At 50.7% G+C, this 22,272-nt stretch overlaps 1 protein-coding gene across 4 annotated transcripts in view; it reads left to right on the forward strand.

Annotated features, from left to right (window-relative positions):
* LOC125703580 (protein CEPU-1) overlaps window positions 1–22,272 on the forward strand; it is a 315,707-nt gene that overhangs the window by 39,905 nt on the left and 253,530 nt on the right. For 3 of the 4 annotated variants that reach the window (XM_048968235.1, XM_048968236.1, XM_048968233.1), the window contains exon 2: window positions 21,107–21,175. In XM_048968235.1, coding sequence (XP_048824192.1) covers window positions 21,157–21,175 — 19 coding nt within the window. In that variant the 5' untranslated portion in view covers window positions 21,107–21,156. Of the gene's footprint in view, window positions 1–19,983; window positions 20,062–21,106; window positions 21,176–22,272 lie in introns of those variants that run through there. The other variant, XM_048968237.1, reaches the window with a different exon arrangement.

Below are 22,272 nucleotides of genomic sequence, written 5' to 3' on the forward strand. Positions count from 1 at the left end.
AGCATTTCCAGCGATGTTCTCATTCTCTTTCCATTTCTGCTACACACCCTCTATTTTTCTCTATCCTTTCTTTCAGTGCATCGCCTCTTTTCCTTTGGAAATGCTCTCTATAATGATCCAGTCGCCTGAGTTTTCCCAAAGAGAAACGAGCTCTTTTATTTCATTTGCTCACGACCCCAAGAAATTTCAAATGGAGATGGTGCTAGCAAAGCTGTGTGCGTGGAGATGACAACCTTATATTATATTTATAGAATCTGCCTTTAGATGAGTTTGAATATACTTTTTGTACCTTGGGAAAGAAACTTTTGAAATTATTCACCCACGTTATGATTAATTTAATTTCTTATAGTTGAAGTGTTTGCAAAGTCAAAAAGTGTTTCCATTCCCTGTATCTGCGTGCCATAAACTTCTCTCCTTTACAACACAAATTAAGTTGTTTTGAAGCTCGAGACTGAAATGTTCAGAACTGCCTTAAGCGCTTTGATTAGAGCTGCCTGCAAAACTTTCTAATGAAAGTTTCCAAAATGAAAACACGGGTTCACCGAAATCAAATCATTCTGTGGGACCATCACCATTTTCTCATTTCCAATTTCATCATTGCTTTATTTCAGCGACGCCAAATCCCTTCGGTTCTGTTGGTTGCTTTGCATGTATGGCTATGTTGCAATTTGGGGTAGGGAATGGTGTTATAAAAGGGAAACAAAGCCTTCTGAACTCATTGCAGTAGTGCCACAATGAATGTGATTTTTTTTTGTCCATTGTTTTGAAGCAATGGGAATTTTTGTTTGGGGGGGTAATGGAGAAAATGATGCAAGTTGGATTTTTCCAGTGACGAGAGGTGATGTTGGCTCCAGCTGAGGTCTGGGTGCCCATTTCTGCTGGGGTTTTTGCCAGCCTTGGTCTCATCCCTCCAGCTCTCTCCATCTCCCATGCCAGAGGAGCTAGCTGTCACGGCAACTCATAAATCACAACTTTGTAGCATGGCTGGGGCGAGATTGCTTTGAAGATTAATTCCTTTGAAAGATTTAGGGCAGAGGGCAAGATGGGGACCTTTCTCACCCCTTGAAATGGCAGCAGTGATGTGAAATGTCTCAGGGTCTGTGGGAATTGGCAGCACTGGGTGCTGTGGACGTGGTGGTGTTTGGGGAGGACGTGGAGGCTGGGATTGTGTGCTGGGTCACCATCAGCCGAGCATCTCCTGCATCACAGCCTCCTCCTCTCCTTGGGGATGAACTCAGCTTGGGAATCAGGGGGTTGCATCCAGGACGCTGTGCTTCCCCCAGACCCTGCCCCATGTTGAGCCACAGACGCTGGCTCTCCTCAGTGAGTGAGGCCATCAGCTGTGCCAGCCCGTATGTAGCACTGATCTCTAATTCTCTTAATGTGGAAATATAGAATGTCTTGTGGATGTGGCCTGTGTGATAGCATTCCATCAGAGCTTGAACCTTTCTGTGCTAGTGCTGGAGAGATGGAGTAAAATCCAAGAAATGATTAATTTCTGGGGAAGTTTCTTGCCTAGTGGGTGACCAAGGTATGGGGGAAGGCATTACAACCCTGCATCACACACAGCAGCACACTGGTTCAGAGAGAAGCCCCCCATGATACCCAAAACACCCAAGCACTTGCCCCATCTTTTGAGAGCTCAGCCTTGGTGCCAAGATCCCAATTTTTACCAACCCATTTTTTGGTCCATCCCTCATGCCCACCTGCCTGTTGGTTTAGGTTCCCTGTGTCTGTGTGATGAGGACTGGCAGTGTTGGGTTGAAAACCCCTCCACTGAGGTCGTCTCCCAGTGCTGCTTCAGCTGCCTCTGCCTGGCCAAGAGGTTTTTCAATTTCCCTGTGCTGGCAGGTACAGCACCATGGTTAGGATTTAGGGCTTGGCCTGGCCATTTCTCCTTCCTGCTTGCCAATTAATCCCCTGCTGAGTAAATACATTCCCTGCGCTTCATCATCCTGCAAAGAGTCCTAAAGACAAACAGAAAAGCGAGAAGGAAACAAAACAAGCCATGCACCGATAAATTAAATGCACTGAGGAAAACACAGAAAAGACCGAGCAAACCTCAAGCAGCCCCTTCCTCCAAGTTAATTAATTGGAGCCTTGTTTGAGGACAAGCACCCTCTTAAATCCCCCATTGCCAAATGCAATTTTCTTGGTGCAGTCACTCTGTCCCTGACGGACGGGAGGCCAATCTCTTCTTGACAGAAGGCGAGTGCTGCAGCACTGCTGGAGTGCAAATAATAGGTTTTTAACACTCCCATAGGGGTTGTGATCACCCTGTGAGCATCCCCCTGCTCAGCACCCAATGGGGAGGCACTGATAGGAGATGTTGGGCTGGAAGGAGATGGTCATAAAGTGGGGGTTGGCCTCCTCTCCCAGTGACGGGATGGGAAGCGATGGCCTTAAGTTGTGCCAGAAGGTGTTCAGGTTGGGTATTAGGAAATATTAGTTCTCCAAAAGAGCGGTGATGCTCTGCACAGCTGCTCAGGCAGCGTGGGGTCACCATTCCTGGGGGTGTTCCATTACTGTGGGAATGTGGAACTGAGGGATGTGAGCTGGGGATGGACTGGGGATCTGAGAGGTCTTTGCCAAGCCTAATGACCCAATGAAGAGGAGGAGGGTTGGGTGCAAATTGTGTATGTGTCACTGAATGACTGGAGCGCATCTCCAGGTGCACCTTGCTTTGCTCCCAGTGCCTTTTCCCTCCTGAATTGCTGATGGCCTCCTTGGCTGTGATGCAGCTCTGCAGGCTTGGTGGCTGCGCAGGGTCAGCGCTGCGCAGTGCCTCATTTGTGGGCACAGGGCTCGTGACTTCACTGTGTTTATAATATCAGTGAGAACCCGTGTCAAATCCATTGTTGCATGATGTGACCAAATCCATTACTGCACACATGGAAATCAATTACTGCACATTAGGGAACATTTAACACTTGGGCCTTTTCTGCCGCGTTGTTTGCACGGTGTGGCGGAGGGAATCGTTATCTGCTGCTCTGGGAATGGATTGCTTTCTTTGTAGATCTGTAACAGATGCACGCAGGGATGGGGTGAAACATCTGTGTGATGGTGCTTGGTTCGTGCAGCAGTGGGGCAATATGGGGAGCTCACCCCAAAGCAGTGCGAATCGGTGTTTTCCTCCACCACGTCCACCATCCTCCTCTGTTGCCTCTCTCAGAGCCACACCACCCCCACGTTGGCCCACATTGATGCATTTCTCTCCTCTTTGCCACGTATTAAAAGACAGCACCAAAACAGCCGCTCACAAAATCCTCAGGTGAGAAAAGAGCATCCCACTCCCGCTCTTTCCCACCCCTTTGCATCCCCTCAGCATCCCCATTCTGCAGCCCACTGTGGGATTTTTGCCCGTCCTGCTTCCCCCTCACATCTGTGCAGGGATGAGGGAAATGGATGAAGGTTAATTTTTTCGATCCCTCTCATAATGATTCATCCATAACGATTTCTATTGGTTATATTTCCTCGTGTGACAGAAACAATTTACTGCATTCCTGCAAAGCCTATTTTCTCTGCATGATCTGCTTGTGTGGAGGTTTGGGGAAGTAATTTACAGATATTTTGCCTTAAAATAGCTTACAAAGACAAAAGAGTCCTGTTGACACCAAGGTGCACTCCTTGGGAGTGAGGAAAACGGGGATAAAACAGCTTAAAAATAAAAACACTTTATTATAGTCACTCAAAGTCAAATTCTACATCGCCCACCGCTGCCTAAAGCTGCTTTTGCTGGAGGGGACTCAGGGATGTGTAGGGCTTTGCTGAGCATCGCGTTCTGCTTGGGTTGGAGGATGCGTGGGGATGTGCATCAGTGGGGTTTTGGGGTGCTGTGCTCCATGGGCAGCAAACCCTGCAGTGATGGCTGTTTGGGTTATTGGCTCGGGCAGCGGTGCAGCTCACACACTGCTCAGTAATGGCTTGCTCCATCATTTCTTGGTTGGCTTGGCCTGTCTGTGTCTCCCCAGGGGCTCAGCACTGCCTGTGTGTGACATGCTGGGCCAGGCAGGAGCATTGCACGACTCAAACACACCTTGTGTCAGGGCAGGACGAGCGCTGGCTGTGTCTGTGCATGCCACATACCAAAGTTTGCCTCTGGCTGACAGCTCCCCTGCCTTTGAACGGGCTTTTGGTGCCTCACCAGGGAACAGAGGAAGGGGCGTCTGCAGCCACTGCTCTCCATGCACGCATCAGTTTGGTGCACAGCATCTCCTGCTCCCTCCCAGGGCGGCAGCGCGGCGATGCTCGAGCAGTGGGAGGGGGTGGAAGGCAGGCGTTCATCCTGGATCAGCCGGTGACGCAGGCAGCAGCAAACACTGCCTCTTTATCCGCCTGCTGCCCTGCTGAACATAAGGCCCGTTGTTGCTGAGCCGTGTGCTCACAGCAGCGCCTGGGGAGTCGGCTCGGGGGCTGCTGGGGGCAAAGGCTATCGGGGAGCGAGCCCTCAATGAGCCCTTTGTGGGGAGGCAGGAGGCTCCTCTTGGCCAAATAGGATGCGGGCTCATCTCAGTGCAGTCGCAGGGTCTGGAGGGATGTGCTTGCAGCTGGTTGGGCTCAGTGCTGTACAAGAGGCAGCATCCTCAGCTTCACCAGGTCCTTTTACCCCATCCTATTGCCCCGTGAGCGCTGGTGACTTTTCTCCACTGCATAACCCCATCCTTTGAAGGCAGGGAGGTTTTGTGCTGGGGACGCACCTGTCCTGTGGTGACAAGTGTCCCAAGGGTGGCAGCGGTTTTTATCAGCTCTGTGCTGAATATGGGGCTGGTGGGGGCTCTAAGATAGCTACATCTGGTGTCTGTGCTGCTTTACTCCTTTTTGGGAGAACGTATTGAGGTGCTGCGTGTTGTCCCAGCCCAATTAAAACTGTTGTAGGTAATTAGAGCGAATAATTGGCTGGTTGGATTTGGGAGGCATCACGCCATGCGTTGTCTTCCCAGCAGCAGACAGGGAGGCGTTGGGATGCTGCTCGTGGGTTTGGTGAACAGGAGCTGGGAAATGCTATTTCTGAGCTAATAAGTGTGGATTTGGTGTTGTGTTGAATCTGCACCTCAAAAAAGTCTTACATTTATTGTGGTCACTTTGGTCTTTTCTTGAAAAATAGTTGGGAGCGGCTTGCTAGAATTAGGCTGATTCTGAAGTTTCAGGCCATCCATTCTGCACTGATGTGATGTTCTCCCCCGACGTTTTATTAACTGAAAACTCCCTTTTAGTAGAAATGAAGCCTGGATAGTGAACAGGTTTGTGGCAAATGGGCTTTGGGCACGGTTTGAAGATGCTCCAACCTTTCCCATCCACTGTGAATGTTCAGCTCCATCCCAACCACCCCTGACTCCACACACAGTGATGTTGTTGTGCCCCCTTGCTGCTTACATCCCTTCAAATCAGAATTACAGTATATCCCAAGTTGAAAGTGACCCATAGGGATCATTGAGCCCAACTCCTGGCTCCATTCAGGACTGTCCAGCAATCATACCATATGTCTGATTTAAGCCATGTCCTCATGTTTTGTGTATTTGTTGGTAAAGGGATGAAATTATTCCAAGTTCCAGAAGCTGTAACTGTCTGTAAGGGGCTTCACTGACGCTCCTTTCTTCCCCTACCTGATGCAATAGGATCAGGGACCTTGCATAAGCCAGCCCCAGCAGAGCAGCAGGACGATGAGGTTTTGTTCTGTGCTAATTTGAAATGAGGTGAGTGATGGCAAATTGAGTTTCAAGGGCAGCAGAGACAACTTGTCAATTTAGCCTGTGCTCCACGACGTCGGTGCAATCCTTAGTAGCTGGATCTGAAGCTTGTTTACGGCAGTGGGTATAATAGCTGCAATCCCCCAGGTAGATTAAGCAATTTCTTCATTTAGGACTCTCAAAACTCTATGACATTTTGAGGGATTTTTCTTGACCTTGCAAAGGGTGAATGCTGGTTTCTGATGCCAGCACTGTGGCTTTCCTAACGACTCCAGGGGGGAGCAGAGATGGAAGGAGGGGTTGGGTTTGTTGGGGTGGTGTGGATCTGATCCTCCATGGGGCTGGGGTGCATCCTTGGCTGTGAATGCTGTGGGCAGGCCAACTCAAAGGGATGGATCCCCATGGGCAAGGCTGTTAGTGGGGAAATGGGCAAGAGCAGAAAAGAAGCAAACAGAGCTTCTTAAATTAATATATATACATATCTGTGCAAAGCAGCAACCTGAAAGCAGTGGGGGCAGGGGGTGACGGGTGACATCCCTGCCCACCTCCCCGCTCTGATGCGCCGTCTGATTGCGCGGATGTTCACGGCTGCGTGTAGGACATGGGAGGCACCTAATGACTGCTGGAGCTGGCGTGATTCCTAAGCAGGGATGGCATGTGGCTGCTCTGCAAAGGGCTTCGGGACTGACAGGCTGTGAAAAGTGATAGAGCGGAGAAACGCCGGCGTGGGGAATTAAACACATGCACAGATTAAATGAACTCCATGGTGACAAAGCGGGGATGCTCCAGCACTGCTTGGGTTTGTGGGGCCGGGGGGTGTTTTGGTGGGGTGCACATGGGCAAAGGAGCTCAGAGCAGAGGTGAAGTGCAAGGGCAGCACTGGGGCTGTCCCACCTGCACCTTTTGCTGCTGTTTCTGGAGCTCTCTGACCATAGAATCGTTAAGGTTGGAGACCTCTAAGATCATCGAGTTCAACCATCAATTACCCCCCCTCCCCCCATGCCAACTGGCTGTGTCTCTTAGTGCCATGCCTGCCCTGGTGCAGGTGCCTTTCTGTGCCTTTCAAGCCAGTATTTGGGATGGAAAGGTGCAGGATCCCTTTGGCCCAGAGGCTCTTCTCCCCATTTACCATAGGAGTTGTGTCTCCTAAGTCACCTTCCCTGCCAGTCTCCTCCTTCACTCATCCTCTCCCCAGGTTTTCATTATGTTAATGAGGGAATTAAAATCATTTTCAATATTTTTAAACCAAATTATGAACTCACAGGCTGCTTTTGCTCCTGCCATATTGTTAAGTGTCTTAATAGGCCTATTTCCTATTTAAATATACTTCATATGTCATTGCTCAGATGGTCAATGTGCAACAGCCTCTGTCAGCATGGCTGTGTAGGCAGTGGGAGAGAGTGACCAGTTTGTGGAAGCCCCATATAGGAAATTATTTGCTTTTTGGAGTGGAAACAAACTCCTGGCAAGGGCTGCAGAGCCTGGCATGGCTTTGATTTTGGGGCAGGAGTCTGTTGGGTGTGGGGAGGTTTCTTCCATCCCTTCTTCTGGGGTTGGTGGGGCTGTGATGGAGCAAATGAAGTTAATACAGCAGGGGAGGAAAAGAAAAACATAGACCCCAAAAGAAGTCAAAAGCATCACAATAAAGCGTAAAGTGTTGGAATAAATATTATTAGAGCATCTTCAGCAGCAATAAAAAGATTAATTTGTGATTGCACAAAAGAAAAAAAAGCCACAACAATGCACTTATGCTAAAAATTGCTGCCAAGAATTGCTTTCCATCTATTGCATTCTGCTTTATTGGCTTTTCCCTTCTTGCCCTCCCTTTATTCCCCCATCTCCCTGAGCTGGCTCTATTGCTGTGGGTATTACGGAGGTCTGATCTATCGGTGGGACATCCCTCACACATCTCCCCAGGGCTCTCAGGTTCAGGATTTTACCTTTCTTTCTATTTTTTTTTCTCTCTCTATATGTTTTTAACGCAGTGAAACTGATTTGCCACCGGCTGCTCTAAGAGGGTTATGCATACTAGACTGGCAACATCTGATGTATGGCCACATTTGGAGCCACAAACTACACCAGCCTTAATAACATTCTTCTTTACAAAGTGCTTACTGTTAAATATTTATGAGACGATGCATGAACAACTGCTGCCACGTCCATGAGCACATGAGCATCCCTCCTCTGTCATGGGCTGTGGGAGGCAGGTGGGCAGCCGGGCTGCTTATTGCTTGTGTAACGCTCTGAGCCTTGACTTGCCCTCTCTTAACTGTGTTTTCAATAGATGAATATTGGCCATCACAGATTTGAGGTGGTGTGGATCCAGAGGGCTGTGTTCCCAAGACTGCTCCAGACTGGCTGGGTTCCATAGAATGAGCTTTTCTGGATGTGTGGGAGTTCCTGGCTGCAAAATGGGATGAGTTTGAGCCGTGTTAGGTTCTATTACAGGACGCTTTTTGGTTGCTTTTTGGAGCCCTTACATCTTCTGAACCCCTTGGAGGGAGAAAAACGGGACTCAAATCTGTATGTTCTTAATTTTTAGAGTCAAGCTCCTGCCTTCACCTCAGCCCACACCCCACTGCTGGGGGGTCTCTGAGCCCGTTAGCTCCTGCAGTTCACCCATGTGGGATAGAGGTGGGGATAGAGGTGGCTTTTGGCTGCTGCCTCTGCTGTGTGGGTTATCCTGGCTCTGTGCTCCGTGCCACGGCTGGCAGCTTCATCCTTACCGACACACAGCATCATTGGTGCACATCCTGTATTCCAAGGAGAGATGATCTCTCACCGCTCACAATTGTTTTTGAGTTATCTGATTTTATCCCGGCGATAACGATCTACAAATTGCACCGAAGCATTTGGAGGGCGGGTGCCAGCCCAGCTCCTGTTGACTCCTTTAAACATCGCCTTTTCCATCCCACCCTCAGGAATGGGCTTTGGTTGGGTGCCAGGCTGAGTTCCACTTGTAATGCTTTTACTTTTGTTTATTTTTTTCTCGTTATCTGATCGCTTAGAGATGTGTTTGTAGCCTACAATTCAGAGCGCAGCAATAACACCGCGCTGCTGCAATACTCTTTACTTAGGGAGCTTCTACTCCACAGTAGAGAAGGAGCTGCAAACCTGTCTGCAGTGGCAGAGCCCTGTGCTGTAACCTGAGGTCCTTTAATGAAGAAATGAGGTTTTGGAGGCTTTCTGCAAAGACACATCGGGGCGTTTCTCTGCCTTGCTGCTTGTTGGCTCCACACCCCAGCCGTGGGAAGTGGTGGATGGAGGGATGCGTGGCCCTGCTGCCACCCATCATCATCCCTCCCTTGCAGCCCCAGCACTGCTGTGTGCAAAATCATAGCTTTGCTCCTCCAGGAGTGAGTTTATAACCTTTATAAGAGGGAATAAAGCGATTGGTATCAAGGGCCAACGAGTGAGGGCCGCGCGTTGATGTACTCCTGTGGTCTTTATGGTTACCTGGAGAGTTTGGGGCGCAGACGATTTAGTGTGTATGCATTTCTTTATTTCCTTGGCTATCTGTATGGCTGGCACGTAGGGGCGACGTGTTTGCTGCCATGGAGCTGGAAGCTCCATCTCCCAGTGCGTGCATTGCTGTGCCCGAGGGGCACTGGGGGCATCGGGTTGGGTGCAGGACCAGGATCTGTGCTGTGGTGATGTGGCAGGACAGCGGCAATGGAAATGTCACCTGGCTCAGCAGTCGTGGCCGTGCACTCAAAACCACCCCGACCGTGGGGTTTCTTGCAGCTGCTGATGAGCCCCCAGGACGTGAACGTTGAGCTGTAAATGGTACACATAATATTAGTAATAATTTCACAGACAGCTCTGTTCGTTTCTGAAGTGAGAGGAGACACTTGTGCTATTCCGCCCGGCTCTCTTTATGGTATAATCTCCCATTGAGATTCAGGGCACAGCTCCACTAATTAAAATGATGAATGCCGGAGGAAGGCTTTGGGTTTGGGTTCAGAGGTTTTTTTTTTCCTTCTGCTGGGTCTGGTATCTGCACATACAGAGACTGCTTCAGGCAGAGGATATTTGCTCACTGAACGAGTACCTAGGACAGATAGAAACGCTCACATACCCCTGCACAAACACTGGCTGAGAGATACACGAGCCCTGCTGCAGTCTGCCTGGCTGTCTGGGCTTTGTGCTGGTGCACACATCTGGAACCGTGCAAAGCCAGAGCTGAGATACTTGCTTTGCACCTACAGTCCCACCCAAGTGGGAGCTTTGCGAGGTGGCTGCACGGCTTGGGCTTTCCTGCTATGGGATGTAGAGAGGTTTTGGGCTGAGTTGGAGTTCCTGCTGCTGTCTGTCCTGTGCCTGCGTGCCCTGGGTCGGTGTTGCAGATGAAGAGTAGCCCTGGGAGCATGGCTGGTTTGTACATCCTCACCTTCACACAGCACTGCCTGGGGCTGGGATCTCAGCTGCCCACCAGCACCTTTCTGCTTGAAACAACTTGTGTTGATGAACAAAAAGCCATGATAAATGAAGAGATCTGGTAGGCTTTCTTGCAGTTAAAGCCTTTTTTTGGAGGCTTTTGAGCAGGGCTGCAGCAGGTGTGCACCTCAGTGGCAAGGGACACTTTGCCTGGGGAACTGCAGCGTCTGCACCTTAAAGCAGGGCTTTAAGCAGGAGCTCTCCATGAGGTTCTTGCATTGCTGCATGTTGACAGCAGCTCCTGCATGGGGCAGGGAGGCTGTTTGGGCAGCTCAGGTCTGGTCTCCATCCCTTTATTCCTTCCTCTGCGCCAAAGAGCTGTGCTGGTGGGGATATGGGAAGGCATGGAAATCTTCAGGCAGCTGCTCTAACTCAAACTACTCTTTAATTCTGATGATTTAAATGGAAATCATGAGAGCCTACATAGGGACGAGCCCAGCTGCTCCGCAGCAGTTGAGCATCGTGTGTTCTAGGATCCGTGCTTTTGCAGGACTGGATTCGTTTGTTTTCATTTCTCCTCTTGCCTGCTGATCATCCAACTGTCTCAGTGTTTGGGTGAGCTGCAAAATACCAGAAATACCAATAATAATTAAAGATAACAGGCGATGGAACCCAAACTGCAGCCTGCTGCTTGGCTAGCAGCCCTTGGAATCAGTTCAGTCCTTAGGACCTGCACGAAAGCCCTGTGTGCCTGGTGCTTAGGTGGGCTGCAGCCCCCGACCCCTTTCCTACCACTCCTTGGAACGTGAGTTTGAAGGCTGAGTTTATTTCCTGCCCAAATTGAGTCGTTTGGCTCCAAGGTCCCACCCTCCGGATCCATCTGGCTTTCTGCCCACGAGATTATGTTATATAAACCACCCCTAAACGCAGCGTCTGGGAAAGTGCCTTTATGTTTTAATTTCCAAATAAGCAGGCAAAATTGAGTGCTCTGATTGGCATCTGCAATCAGAGCCCCATTCAGCAGGAGCTGTGAAGGGAGCTGATTGCAGCAGGCGCTGCTCTGACCTTCTGGGGCTCTGCTGCTGCCTCGGCTTCATTAGCAGGATAAATATTTTTCCAGAAACAACATTTCTGAGCTGCCAGAAGTCGTGACAGGGATGGGGACTGCTCTGCATGTAGGCAGTGCGCTCATGCATCCTGTGGCTTGGGGTCTGGGTGCTAAACGTGTGCTTTGGGGAGGTTGGTGACGATGCTTGGGACACGTTTGGGACACCTGGAATTATCCTCCCTCTCTCTGTGGTTCTCTTTTCTTAGCAGCTCTCCTTCCACCGAGCGTGGGGGACGTGATGTGTATTGCAGTGCTTTGTGCTAAGGGAAATGTCCCGTGTCCAAGTGCTTGTGGCAGTGATGGGAGAGCAGAGAGCAGCTGGGGGCTGTCCCAGGACTGCTCCTGGGGCCACATCAGGGACATGTCTGTAGCTGAGAGCTCTGTGCCTACAAGCAGCATCCAAGCTGCTACTGCTGGGACAACAGCATCTGTGGCATCAGCTGAGCCCCTCGACTGAGTTACAGCCCGCTCTCTGCTCCAGGGGCCTCTTAGCATCCTGCAGTCGGTAATAGATGTTTTTAATTCTCATGGAATTATTGAACAAACATCAGGGAAATATGTTTTACAGTCCAGAGCCAGCCCTGAGCATCGTTAACATTGTTATTGGAGACGAGGCGGATGATTTAAGCAGGGACCTCTGACAAAGACACACACCTGTCCATGAATAAAGGGCTGCAATTTAATACCTGTGCTCTTAATTAAGAAGAGGATGAGGGTTGAGTGCAGTGCCCGCTGCTGATGTCTCCTGAGCCCAGCAGGCGAGGTGATGCACTAATGCTTCCTCCCTGCTCCTTGGCACGGCTCTGAGGCACGGTCTGAGGGCACGTGGGTGCCAGAGCCCATGTGTCACCATGGGGTGATGGCATCACATCATCAGTGTGGCGATGGAAATGAGCAGGTGCTGCCAGCTCCAAGAGCTAAGTGCATCCTGCTGCTGTCACAGCCAGGCAGGCTGCTCTGCTGGCTACGCTGCTGGCAGCATCTACAGCTCACCAGCACTGGGAGAAGAGGATTTGGGTTTGCCCCACTGAGGGCTTTGTGCAGCCAACTCAAGCAGCTGTGTCCCTGAGCTGTTACCTCCCTGTGGGCAGCACAGTGCTGCACACAGCTGCCCAGCCCTGCTGCAGTGCAGCCATTGAGGGGCTCCTGCTTAATGCGTGGCATTGCATGGCTGCATAGTCACTGCTCTCCACTGTGCACCCAACTGGGGTTTTGTCTGGGGGAAGGCTCTGCTCCCACTTTCTCCATCCCCCTAGGGCTGCTGAGCTTCCTCCCATTGCACTGGGACTCAGCAGGGCTGTGGGAACCCTCTGCATGGCCACAGCAGGATGCAGTTGGGGTATGCACGTCCTGGCCTTGCTTGTTTCTGCTCTGCTCTGGTCTCCCCTTTGCAGAGTCTGACAAAAAGCCAGTGCTAGAGGCATTGTAATCCTAGCAGGGCCTCCGAAACAGAAATCTTGTATTTTGGCTGCAGCGAGCTCTAGAAATATTGGTAAACACTGATTTTCTTCATTTGGATGCAGCAACGAGCTGATGGGAGGCTCTGGAGGAGCAAGGCTTGTTTGCATGCGTGTTCAGCACACAGGCACAGCCGTACACATGTTGGCTCGCAGCGCGGTTCACTTCACCCGCGTCCTGTGCAGGCAGCCATGCAAGGAAATTACTTCTGCATCCGTTGTGCTGCTCCATTACAATAAAGGACGAGCAGCTGGTGGGCTCCTGCTCCTCGTCTGCATCCCCATGGTCCAGACAGCACTTCCTCTTCAGTGCAGCTCAGATTCTAAGCTCAGAAGTCTCAGATTGTTCTGGTGTCCTCTGCAGCTTCCCTGCTGCCTGCGGTGCTGAAGGGGGATGCAAAGAATACAATCACAGAATCGTTCAGCTTAGAAAAGACTTCTCAGATCCTCAGGTCCAACCCTTCCCACTGCACCTGCTGACTGTGTCCCTCAGGGCCACCACATCCTTGCAGCTCTGGAGCACCTCCCCAGGCCACCTGTGCCACTGCATCACCACACTTTGCAAAGAGTTTGAGTGTGATGACAGCACGCAGCAGCTCAGATTGGGCTTTGCATTGTGATTTTTGGGAGCGTGTCTCATGATGCTTTGTTGTGTCCAAAGGGGCAGAAACCCCCAGTGACAGCAGTGGTGGGAGGAGAGGTGGCAGCGTGGGTTGGTCCCCCTGGTGAGGGGGGAAAACTGAGATCAGTGCGTGCACCTCATTAGGCATCTGAGAATTGAGCTGTGAGACACCAATCTATGGGCAGGCGAGCTTCATTAGTTCTGCTTGTGGGACTGCCTGTTTAAAAGAGCCTGTAGATTGGGCAAAATTGTCTTTTGTTTTTAATTATTTTTTAGGAGGATGTGGTTTTGTCAGAGCCCAAAGTTTTTGATCATTATTAGTGTCAGTTTGCTCTGCCCAAGGCTGTGTTCTGGAGGATCTGTGGGCTGTGCTCCTGGTGCACACCTGATGTTTCATTGCAGAAACTGAGTCCTGATTTGTGCAGAGCTGATGCTTTGATTCCTTAGTGTTTCCCGATGCAACTCTTTCAGAACAAACAAGCAGGCAGACCCAGCAGGCCTGCTCTGGGGCATAGGAGCAGCTTTCTGTGCAGAAAATCTTGGAAATCTGAGAAGTCTGAGCTGGTTTGGCTACGAGGGCTGGATTTGCTCTGGTTTCAGCTGAGCACGGTGCGGGTGTTTCCACACTTGGCTTTTCCCTGCCCATGGCCTTGGGGATGCAGCCCCTGAGCATCCCTTGCAAAGCGAGGGCAGCCCCAGCTCTGTGCCGGCTGCAAAGCTCCACGATTGAAAAGCGCCGAGGAAAGATGAATGCGGCTCTGAAAAGGTTGATTTGCACCATTCTCCTGCTCAGCTGTGCGTTAGGGAGGGAAGTGGCAGAGCACAGAAGCCCCACGTGCTACAGACAGACCCCACAGCTGAGGGGAAGGAATTAGTCGCTCGCACACCGCGTTCCAGTCGAGATCACAGCTCGGCGAGAAAATAGAAGCAGGAGAGGCAGACCTGCTATCGCCTCCAACCCCTCTGATATGAAAACGGAGGAGAAAAGCCAAGTGCAGAGCAGATGAGAGAGACATTTGCCTCCTCGTGTGCAGGCTGACAGGAGCGGGGCCGGCATTGTCAACCCCAACCTTGGGAAAGCCACAATGAGAGCAGGAAAGTCTTTGCAAGACAGGATCCCCCACTTGCAACGAGCATGAAGCTTTAATTTCCAGCCCCAGCTGGTTGTGAGATATTGAGCATTAAAATCACATTATTCTGATTACTGTCTTACTACGTTTTCCACTTTTATTCCTCACTTGGACTCCAGCTCGATTTTAGTGCGTACTCCCTCCAGATCCGCCGGTGCCAGGAGTCAGTGCTGTATACCATTGGAACGCTCAGCCTCCCGGCTTTCAGATGGTATAATTAAAGCATTAATCTCTTACTCCAGCAGTCTGTAAGACAGCAGCTGCTAAAATAACATGGAAGGAACCGCTACAGAAAGGCGCTTTGGTTCCTGGATGGCAGCAATGATTCTGTAGGGTCGGCACACATCGCGCCCTGGTAGGGTGGGTCTGGGGTGAGAACAGAAACTGCTGCTGGGTTTCAAGTCTGTTCCTCCTTAGGAGTTGAAACCTCGGATATGGTTAAGGATACTGACATCTCTGTGCTGTGTAGAGGTTTGGGAGCTTCACTCATTCCAGTGTGGGACTCGTGTAGGTATGGAAAGTGGAGGAACTGGGGAGCGGTGATGCTTGTGGACATTCAGAGAGTGGGGGGACCCCCAGCCCTGGGGCTGTTCAGAGCTATGGGGATGTGGCACTGAGGCACATGGTCAGTGGGCAGGGTGGAGTGGGCTGGGGTTGGATTTAGGGATTTTAGAGGTCTTTGCCAACCTGAATGATTCTGTGATTCTATGCCGGGCTCATTTACAGGCTGGGAGAGCAGCAAAGCCTTCATTTATCCCCACATGCATGCAGTGAGCTCTGGTGGTGGGAGAACAGCTCCTCCCCAGGTGCCTCTGAACACAAGCTGGGTTCTCCTCATCAAGATGCGAGCTGCCAATGATTTTCATAGCTTGATTAACGCTCTTCAGACCAATTTCCTTTGGCTGCTGTGGAGGAGCTGAAGGAGATGGATGTTTTCCATTACTTGATGTAATGACTGCAAGGCAGCCTAATGAAACCTATGCAGGCAAAGTTTACAAAAAGGCCACCAACAGGCATCGACGGCAGGGCTGGGGCTCAGCGTTGGGTCAGTGGGTGCTGATGAAGCAGGATGGAGGAGCAGCGATGTCTTGGCTGTGAGATGGGATGGAAGAGAGGAGAGAGATGGAAGTTTGTGTTGCCCCTGCAGCAGATGCCTGCTTTGTTCAGCTCTCTGATGCAATGTCAATGCCTGCTGGACATTGACCTAGATCTGCACTGAGAGGATCTCTGCATGCATGGCTGCAAGGTGATGCTAGGAGCTGGCTTTATGGACCTGCACTTCATTATGCTGAGAACAGGAAAGCTGTATTCCTGCTGGGGAGAGGTTAGCTTGTAATTTTCAACTGAGCGAGCAGGTCAGGCAGGGTCCATGAGACAGGAGGCTGCAGGAAGCAGCTCCTTTGGCTCTCCTCTTCCCCTTTTGCAGGTAGTGGCTCCCACCTGCAGGGCTGCAGCACGGAGGGCAGAGATACTGCAATGTGAGCAGCACCACGTGCAGGCAGGGATGGCATCCACCTGCTGGCATGTGGTTGAGCAGCAGATTTCATTGTACCTCTGGAACAGCTGCAGTTAACAAAAGATGAGCGGCCCAAGGGCCAGTTTCATCTTATGGAGGCTGTGGGAGATGGCTTGAAATGTGCCCACGAGCACTGAATGGGGTCTGAGCCTAATTAGCCCCTGAGAGGCACCTGCTTGGTGTGTGAGATGGATGTTGCGTGGGCTCCAGGCTGCTGTGTCCTGCACAGAAGGGCTGGATGTGAGCCTTGCACTGCTGTGATCCTGCAGAGAGAGCACAAAGGGCACATGGGCTGTGCAGAATGAAGCTATTGCCGTGCCAGCTGCTGCTGAAAGGCAGTGAGAAAGCCATGTCCAGCCCCACGGTGCCTGTGGGGTGGGCAGGGGATGGCTGAGATCCTTCCTCCAAACAGAGCACATACCTCCAGACCTTGGGCACTTGCTTGCCACCAGCCAGGTCTGTGAATCCAGATGTGGCACAGCTGCATGCAGTCCTCATCCTCCTGAGAAGAGATGCTGACAGCAGGCAGAGCCCTGGGGCTGCACCCAGCATGGAGGTTGAGGTACATATAAATATATATATAGGTATATTTCACAGGCAGAGCAGCAGCTTACGGTTCCCTGTGCTTTATTCATGACTCAGCCATTTCCTCATCTACCAAATGAGGATAATGGTGCGTTTTTGTGTCCCAGGTGTGTTCAGAACACTGGCAACAATGCAATCGAAGTGAACATTTCCATTTTTTTGGGCTCCAAGAGGAAGTTCTAAGTGAGGATAATTCTTATTTCGTATCTAATACTGCGGGAGGTGTGGCAGAGTAAAAAGTCCCATCCAAAGTAGGAGAAGTGAAGGGGAAAAAACAGTGTGTGGGTCCACAGAGGGCTGGATGTGCTGAGCAAGCACCCGTAAATCAAGGCAGCCAAAATTAAAGGCCTTGATAATGGGTTGGATTAATCTGCTCTGACTTCTGCGTCTAAAAGTTCGATGTCAGTGCTGGGGTTGGTTGCCTCGGGCTCCCTCCTGGTCCATGGACAGAAATAGGCATCTCCAGAGGCCGTTTATTTCCTACCAGAAAGACGGGTGAGATGAATTGCCCTCCGGAGGTGCTGGCCTCTCTCCATTGGCAATGGGAGCTCTGGGTATTTTGTTGGTTTGTTTTTTTTTTTAACATTTATTTTAGAAATGCATGTGGGGAGGTGAAGGCAGACCCTTAAATCCCACCAGGGCTGAAAGGAGAGCTCTGCACAGGATGGGATCTTTGGGTGTAGGGATGCAGCATCTCACCTCACTGCTGGGGGTGCCCCCTTCTCTTGCCAGGCAGTTTTACTCCCAACTGATGGGGTTTTGTATCCATGCACTCTTTTCATTTGATATGGAAAAGCAGAGGGATGCCCTGCAAGCCCGTGCTGCACTGCTGTGTGTAGGAGAGCCAACCTCTGTGAATGGCAGCAAGCAAACAGCACAGCTCAGCTGGCATTTGCATGTGGACACTGGAGCGATGGGCCACATTATAACATCATAAAGCAAAGGGAATGGAAACAGCGAGCTCCTAACTACCAAACCCTGAGTTCTGTGCTTTAAAACCTATTCGAGAGGGCTCAGAAACAAACTGTGCACTTCCACGGTCTCCTGTGTCCTCCTTCTGTATTTCAAATGAATAATAGATAAAGGAATCATTTTATTTAAAGAGAATGAGAGAGTTGAATAGAGTTTGCCTTCAAAAAAAACCAACACACCAACACACACAAAGAGCGCTGCAGCGCTCGGCCCTGATTGCTGCTCTAAAAGAAAAGTTGGCTTTCCATTTATTATGGAAATAAATTAAGTTGATTGTTGGAAAGTTGTATGCAGGGTAAGAACGGTGCCATTGTGAGCTGCAGAGAGATGGATGCATTTAATTTACCCCATTGGTACGTTCAGTGCATCCTCACCGCTGGGTATTGCAAGGGACTTTTTGGGGATGCAAATCTGCATCTGGGGCAGTGGTGACAGGGGGTGGAAAATTCCTCGGAGGGGAAAGATGTGAGTTTGAACTGTTGAGTTTTGCTACAAAATAGTGCAGGGAAATGTGTGCGGGAGAGCAAATGAAGGGCAACGTCTTGAGGGTGGAAAGGGAGCTGCAAAATGTCTGCTGATGTTTATGGGCAGCAAAGGTGAGAAGCAGCCCTGCGTGGCTGTGCTCCCTGTTTGCAGCGTGCTCCAGCCTGGTGCCTGCAGGCCATCTCTCCCTTTGCACAAAGCTGCCACCCCCACGGTGGCATTTACACTGCTCTGGAGTGTTTTCCTTTCTGTTACTGCTTGTTGTAGCTGAGGAGCGGGGCGACCTGTCTGTGTGGCTCAGCACCTGTGGGCAAACAGCAAAGCAGGGACATGGGGCAGCATTGGGCTCTGTTCGTTCCTTGTTTGGCTTTGCAAGCTTTGACTGGGCAGAGCTTCTCAAGAATCATCTCTCCAGCTGCTCTTTGGATTGTCCTTCTGACTCTCACATCCCTCACTGCCATGTGCCCACACTGCTGGTGACCCCCCCCCCCCCAGGGATGCTGGTGACCCCCCCAGGGATGCTGGTGTGACCCCCCCCCCCCAGGGATGCTGGTGACCCCCCAGCAGCTGTGCAGTGCAGCGCTGCTCTTTTGGAGAAGAAATTTTGGGCCGTGCAGGATTTCTGCTTCCCGTGATCAATTCAGGATCAGCTGCAGCAGCGCAATGAATTTAAGGCCAGAGGGGACTTTTAGATCACATAACCAGGCCCCAGAAAGTCATTAGATGGCTCTTTCCTGAGCCTCAGATTTCGTGTTTGTAGAACATACATCTTCCAAAAAGGTGCTGGGGGTTGATTTATGTATCTCAAGAGATGCTGCATGCAGGACTGCCATTGGTGGTTTGTTTTAAAGGTTAATCATCCTCGCTGCTAAACATTTGTGCTTCATTTAATTTGTCTGCCTTTACCTTTCAGGTGTTGCCTGTTGCTGTGTCTAACACCTGGCTTTGTCTCTGACCCACCCCACACCTCTCTCCCTTCTCTCCCCCAAACCAAAGAGTTTCTCAGCATCCTTTATCTCAGTTAGTTTTTAATCAAGCCATTTGTTCTTGGAGCCTTTTTCCACTTCCAGTTCCTCTTTTGCTTCCCTCGTTCGGTTGTTATTTCAAATACAAACAGGAAAGACATGAAAACCAAAAAGTGCTCTGCAGGGCTGAGTTAGAGGGGTGGGATGAGGCCACGTGTGTCCCACTGCCCCATCACACCGAGCTCAGGGCTGTTGCTGGGCTGGGGCCAAAGAAGGGGGAAGCTTTGGGGCTTTAAGGAGTGCAATAGATTTTGTGTTTCCTTTAATGAATGAGTCATGCAATTACTGCAGCCTGAACACCTGGGCCCAAGGTCTCATATCTCCAGGGAGGCTTTCACTTTTTCCACATAGTGTTTGTGGTGCTCCTGCATTTGCTGGGAGTGGAGGGTCCTCCCCACGTGCTCCAGTGCTGCTGTGTGTGCACAGAGGCAGGAATTTCCAAGGAAATTCCAGCAGGAATTTCTCCTGCTGTCCCACTGCATTGTGCTCTTGTTCTATGGAAGCCTGCTGGGGTAGAAGCACTGTCCAGCCTTGGTCCATCTGAGATACCTTGCCCCAGCTCAGGTGTTTGATGGCTGAGCTGCAGGCTCTGCAGGCATCCCAGTGGGGAGGGGGCCATTCAGCTGCCTCCTGCAGAGACCCAGCTCTGTTTTGGGGGTTTTCAAGTTGGAGTACCTGGAGGAGAAATGGCATGGAGCTGCATATGATCTAGTGCCCATGAGGCTGCAGAGTCACTGGGGAAGGGAGCTGAAGGAACCCATATCTGCAATGTGATGGAGTAGAAACTGGGAGGAAAGAGGGACTTGCTTGCTCTGCTGTTAGCTGCTGCTCCGGCCCCTTAGCTTGGTTCAGCTGTTCTGGATGATCACAAACCAGGTGTTCCTGATTGGGCTCGTTGGGTGGCAATGGCTGTGGGGCTGTGCTTCGTCCTCCCACCTGGTAGGGGCTGGGGGGGGGGGATCAGCTCTGCCCAGATAAAAGGAGAGCAGGAGGGGATCTGCTCAGACATGGAGCTCTGTACCAGGAGCTGGGGGTTGTCTGGGAGGAAAATTGAGTTTTTTCTTGGCGTTGAAGTCATGTGAGGAGCTGCTTCAGTGGGGTGAGTTGGTTTCTCTTATTGCAAGATGGAGACCTGGTTCTTACAAAATGGGAGAGGATTTGGGGTAGTAATCCCCCACCCCATGGCAGCTTGCTTGCACAGCTTAGCTAGGGCTGTGGTGTTTGCAGTGAGCACTGCAGCACTTAGCAGGGGCACAGGGTAAAGCCAGGAAGGAAGGGTTGGATCGGTGGGTGAGGTCTGATGTAGGGAAAATGCTTTTAGTTCTCTTTCTTCTGCTACATTTGGGGCATTGGCATGGCTGTGCTGCTTCTAGGGGTGGTCCTGCAGAGCTCTGCCCTGAGCCCGAGGGGGTTGAGCTGATGTATTTACGTACCTTCCCTGCTCTGTGTTTAAAAAGCACCTTGGAAAAGGCAGTAAAAGAAGCCACAACTCTTCTCGGTGTGCTCTAGGGGTTTTAATTTATTTTTATTGTTTTGGATGCTTGCTTTGTTGTGTTGTTTTCCTAATACTGGAAGTTAGCCTTACTGCAGAGGTGGCGCAAAGGAAAAGCATTGCACTGGTTTAGAATTGTGTGGGCTTGATAAGGTAGGACAGAGGGATGTGGCATAGATGTCAATAAGCTGCAGAATTACTTCAGATTCCGGCAGAATAGCAAGTCTGTGTTTTTTCCTGTAGTTTCTTGCAATAATGTAACTGGTGATGCATGGACACAGCTGCCCAGGGAGCGGTGGGGTCACCATCCCTGGGGTGTTCCGGAGCCGTGGGGATGTGGTACTGAGGGATGTGGGCACGGTGGGGTGGTTTGGGGTTGAACTGGGGGATCTGAGAGGTCTTTTCCAACCGTAATGATTCTGTGAATATCAGGAGTCAGAAGGGACCTAGCAGGCTCACAGAGTCCAACTCCCATTTGTTGCATTTTCCATCTCAGGGCTGGAGTGTGCAGCGGTCAAGGGGGGAGGGTTCTGTGCATATAATGACTTAATATACAAAAACTGTTTGAAATGGCTTGACTGGCTGCCCCAGTAACTACATCAGAAAGCAACAGTCCAAGTCTATATGAGTGAGCATCCTCTCCCTGTTGCAGGCTGGACCAGGCTGGCTGACAGATGCTCCTGGCTACGCAGGATTGCTGCGATGAGAAGACATCCCCAAGGTAGGGCAGACTTGTTTCTGATTACAAGATTATATGTGTCTGGAGGGCATCAATCTGTTTTCCTGGTTTTCAAGGCAGTTTTTATTGTGTTTGTGTGGTAGTGCTGCCTGTGATGGCTTGTTGGGAGTGCAGTTTTATCTGGCTGGCATTGGGTAACCTTGCTCAGTCCAGAACGGGAAGCTTCCGAAAGTGGTTTTGCAAACCTGGAGATGTTTCAGGCTTATGAGGCTTTTGACCTGCCTCATTTCTGCTCGTCTCCTGTATTTCGAAGGGAGAAGCTTAGCAATGTGAATCATGTGAAATACAGTGTGAAATCTTTTGAGTTATCTAAGCCATGCGCATACACACAGGCGCTCCTACCTCCCTTAAAACTTCATCTCTCTTTCCTCTGCTGATCCATGTCGGATTGCTTCGTGCCATGCTGGGAGGGTGGATGGGGGCAGGTGGGGATGTGCTGCCCTGCCCTGCTCTGCTTTCTGCCTTCTCTTTGCATTGCTCCACGTGCCACGTGCTCATTACACCTCAGCTTGGCGGCGGTGGGGATGGAGGGCTGACCTCCCTCAGGCTGGGACTGTGTGTTCCTAAACCTCATGCATTCTTTGATCTTTTTTTTTTCTTCTTCTTTCCCTGCCCTATTTTACTCAGTACTGTGGCAAAAAAAATGTCCACGAGGCTGAAAAAAGTGGTATTCCTTCCTAAATGTAGAGTCCACCTGCTTCTCATATATGGGTTGTGTGCCCTTCCTGCTGCTTTCCCAGCCAGCCCTTTGCTGCTGCAAGGCTCATGCTTGTTGGTAGCGCTCAGTCTCTCTGCTGTTCTTTCCTTTTGCTGAGCAGTAATTTTGTGTGGCTTCTGCTCTTGTCAAAGGCAGAAGAAAGCTTAGCCCACGCCAGGCAGTGTTTGAAGCTGTGGGGCGCTGGCTGGGCTGCGTCTCATCTTTGCAAGGGTATCAGTGCAAAAAGGAGGGGAAGAAACGCCAAGGAAAGGCGTAAAGATGGGCAGGAATGGAGGAGATGGGCAGGAATGGAGGAGATGGGCAGAAATGGAGGGGATGGGCAATGCGGCTTGAATGATCTTAATGATCCCAGGCTTTCCCA

This window comes from Lagopus muta, chromosome 22, assembly GCF_023343835.1.
Source record: "Lagopus muta isolate bLagMut1 chromosome 22, bLagMut1 primary, whole genome shotgun sequence".
Lineage (NCBI taxonomy): Eukaryota > Metazoa > Chordata > Aves > Galliformes > Phasianidae > Lagopus > Lagopus muta.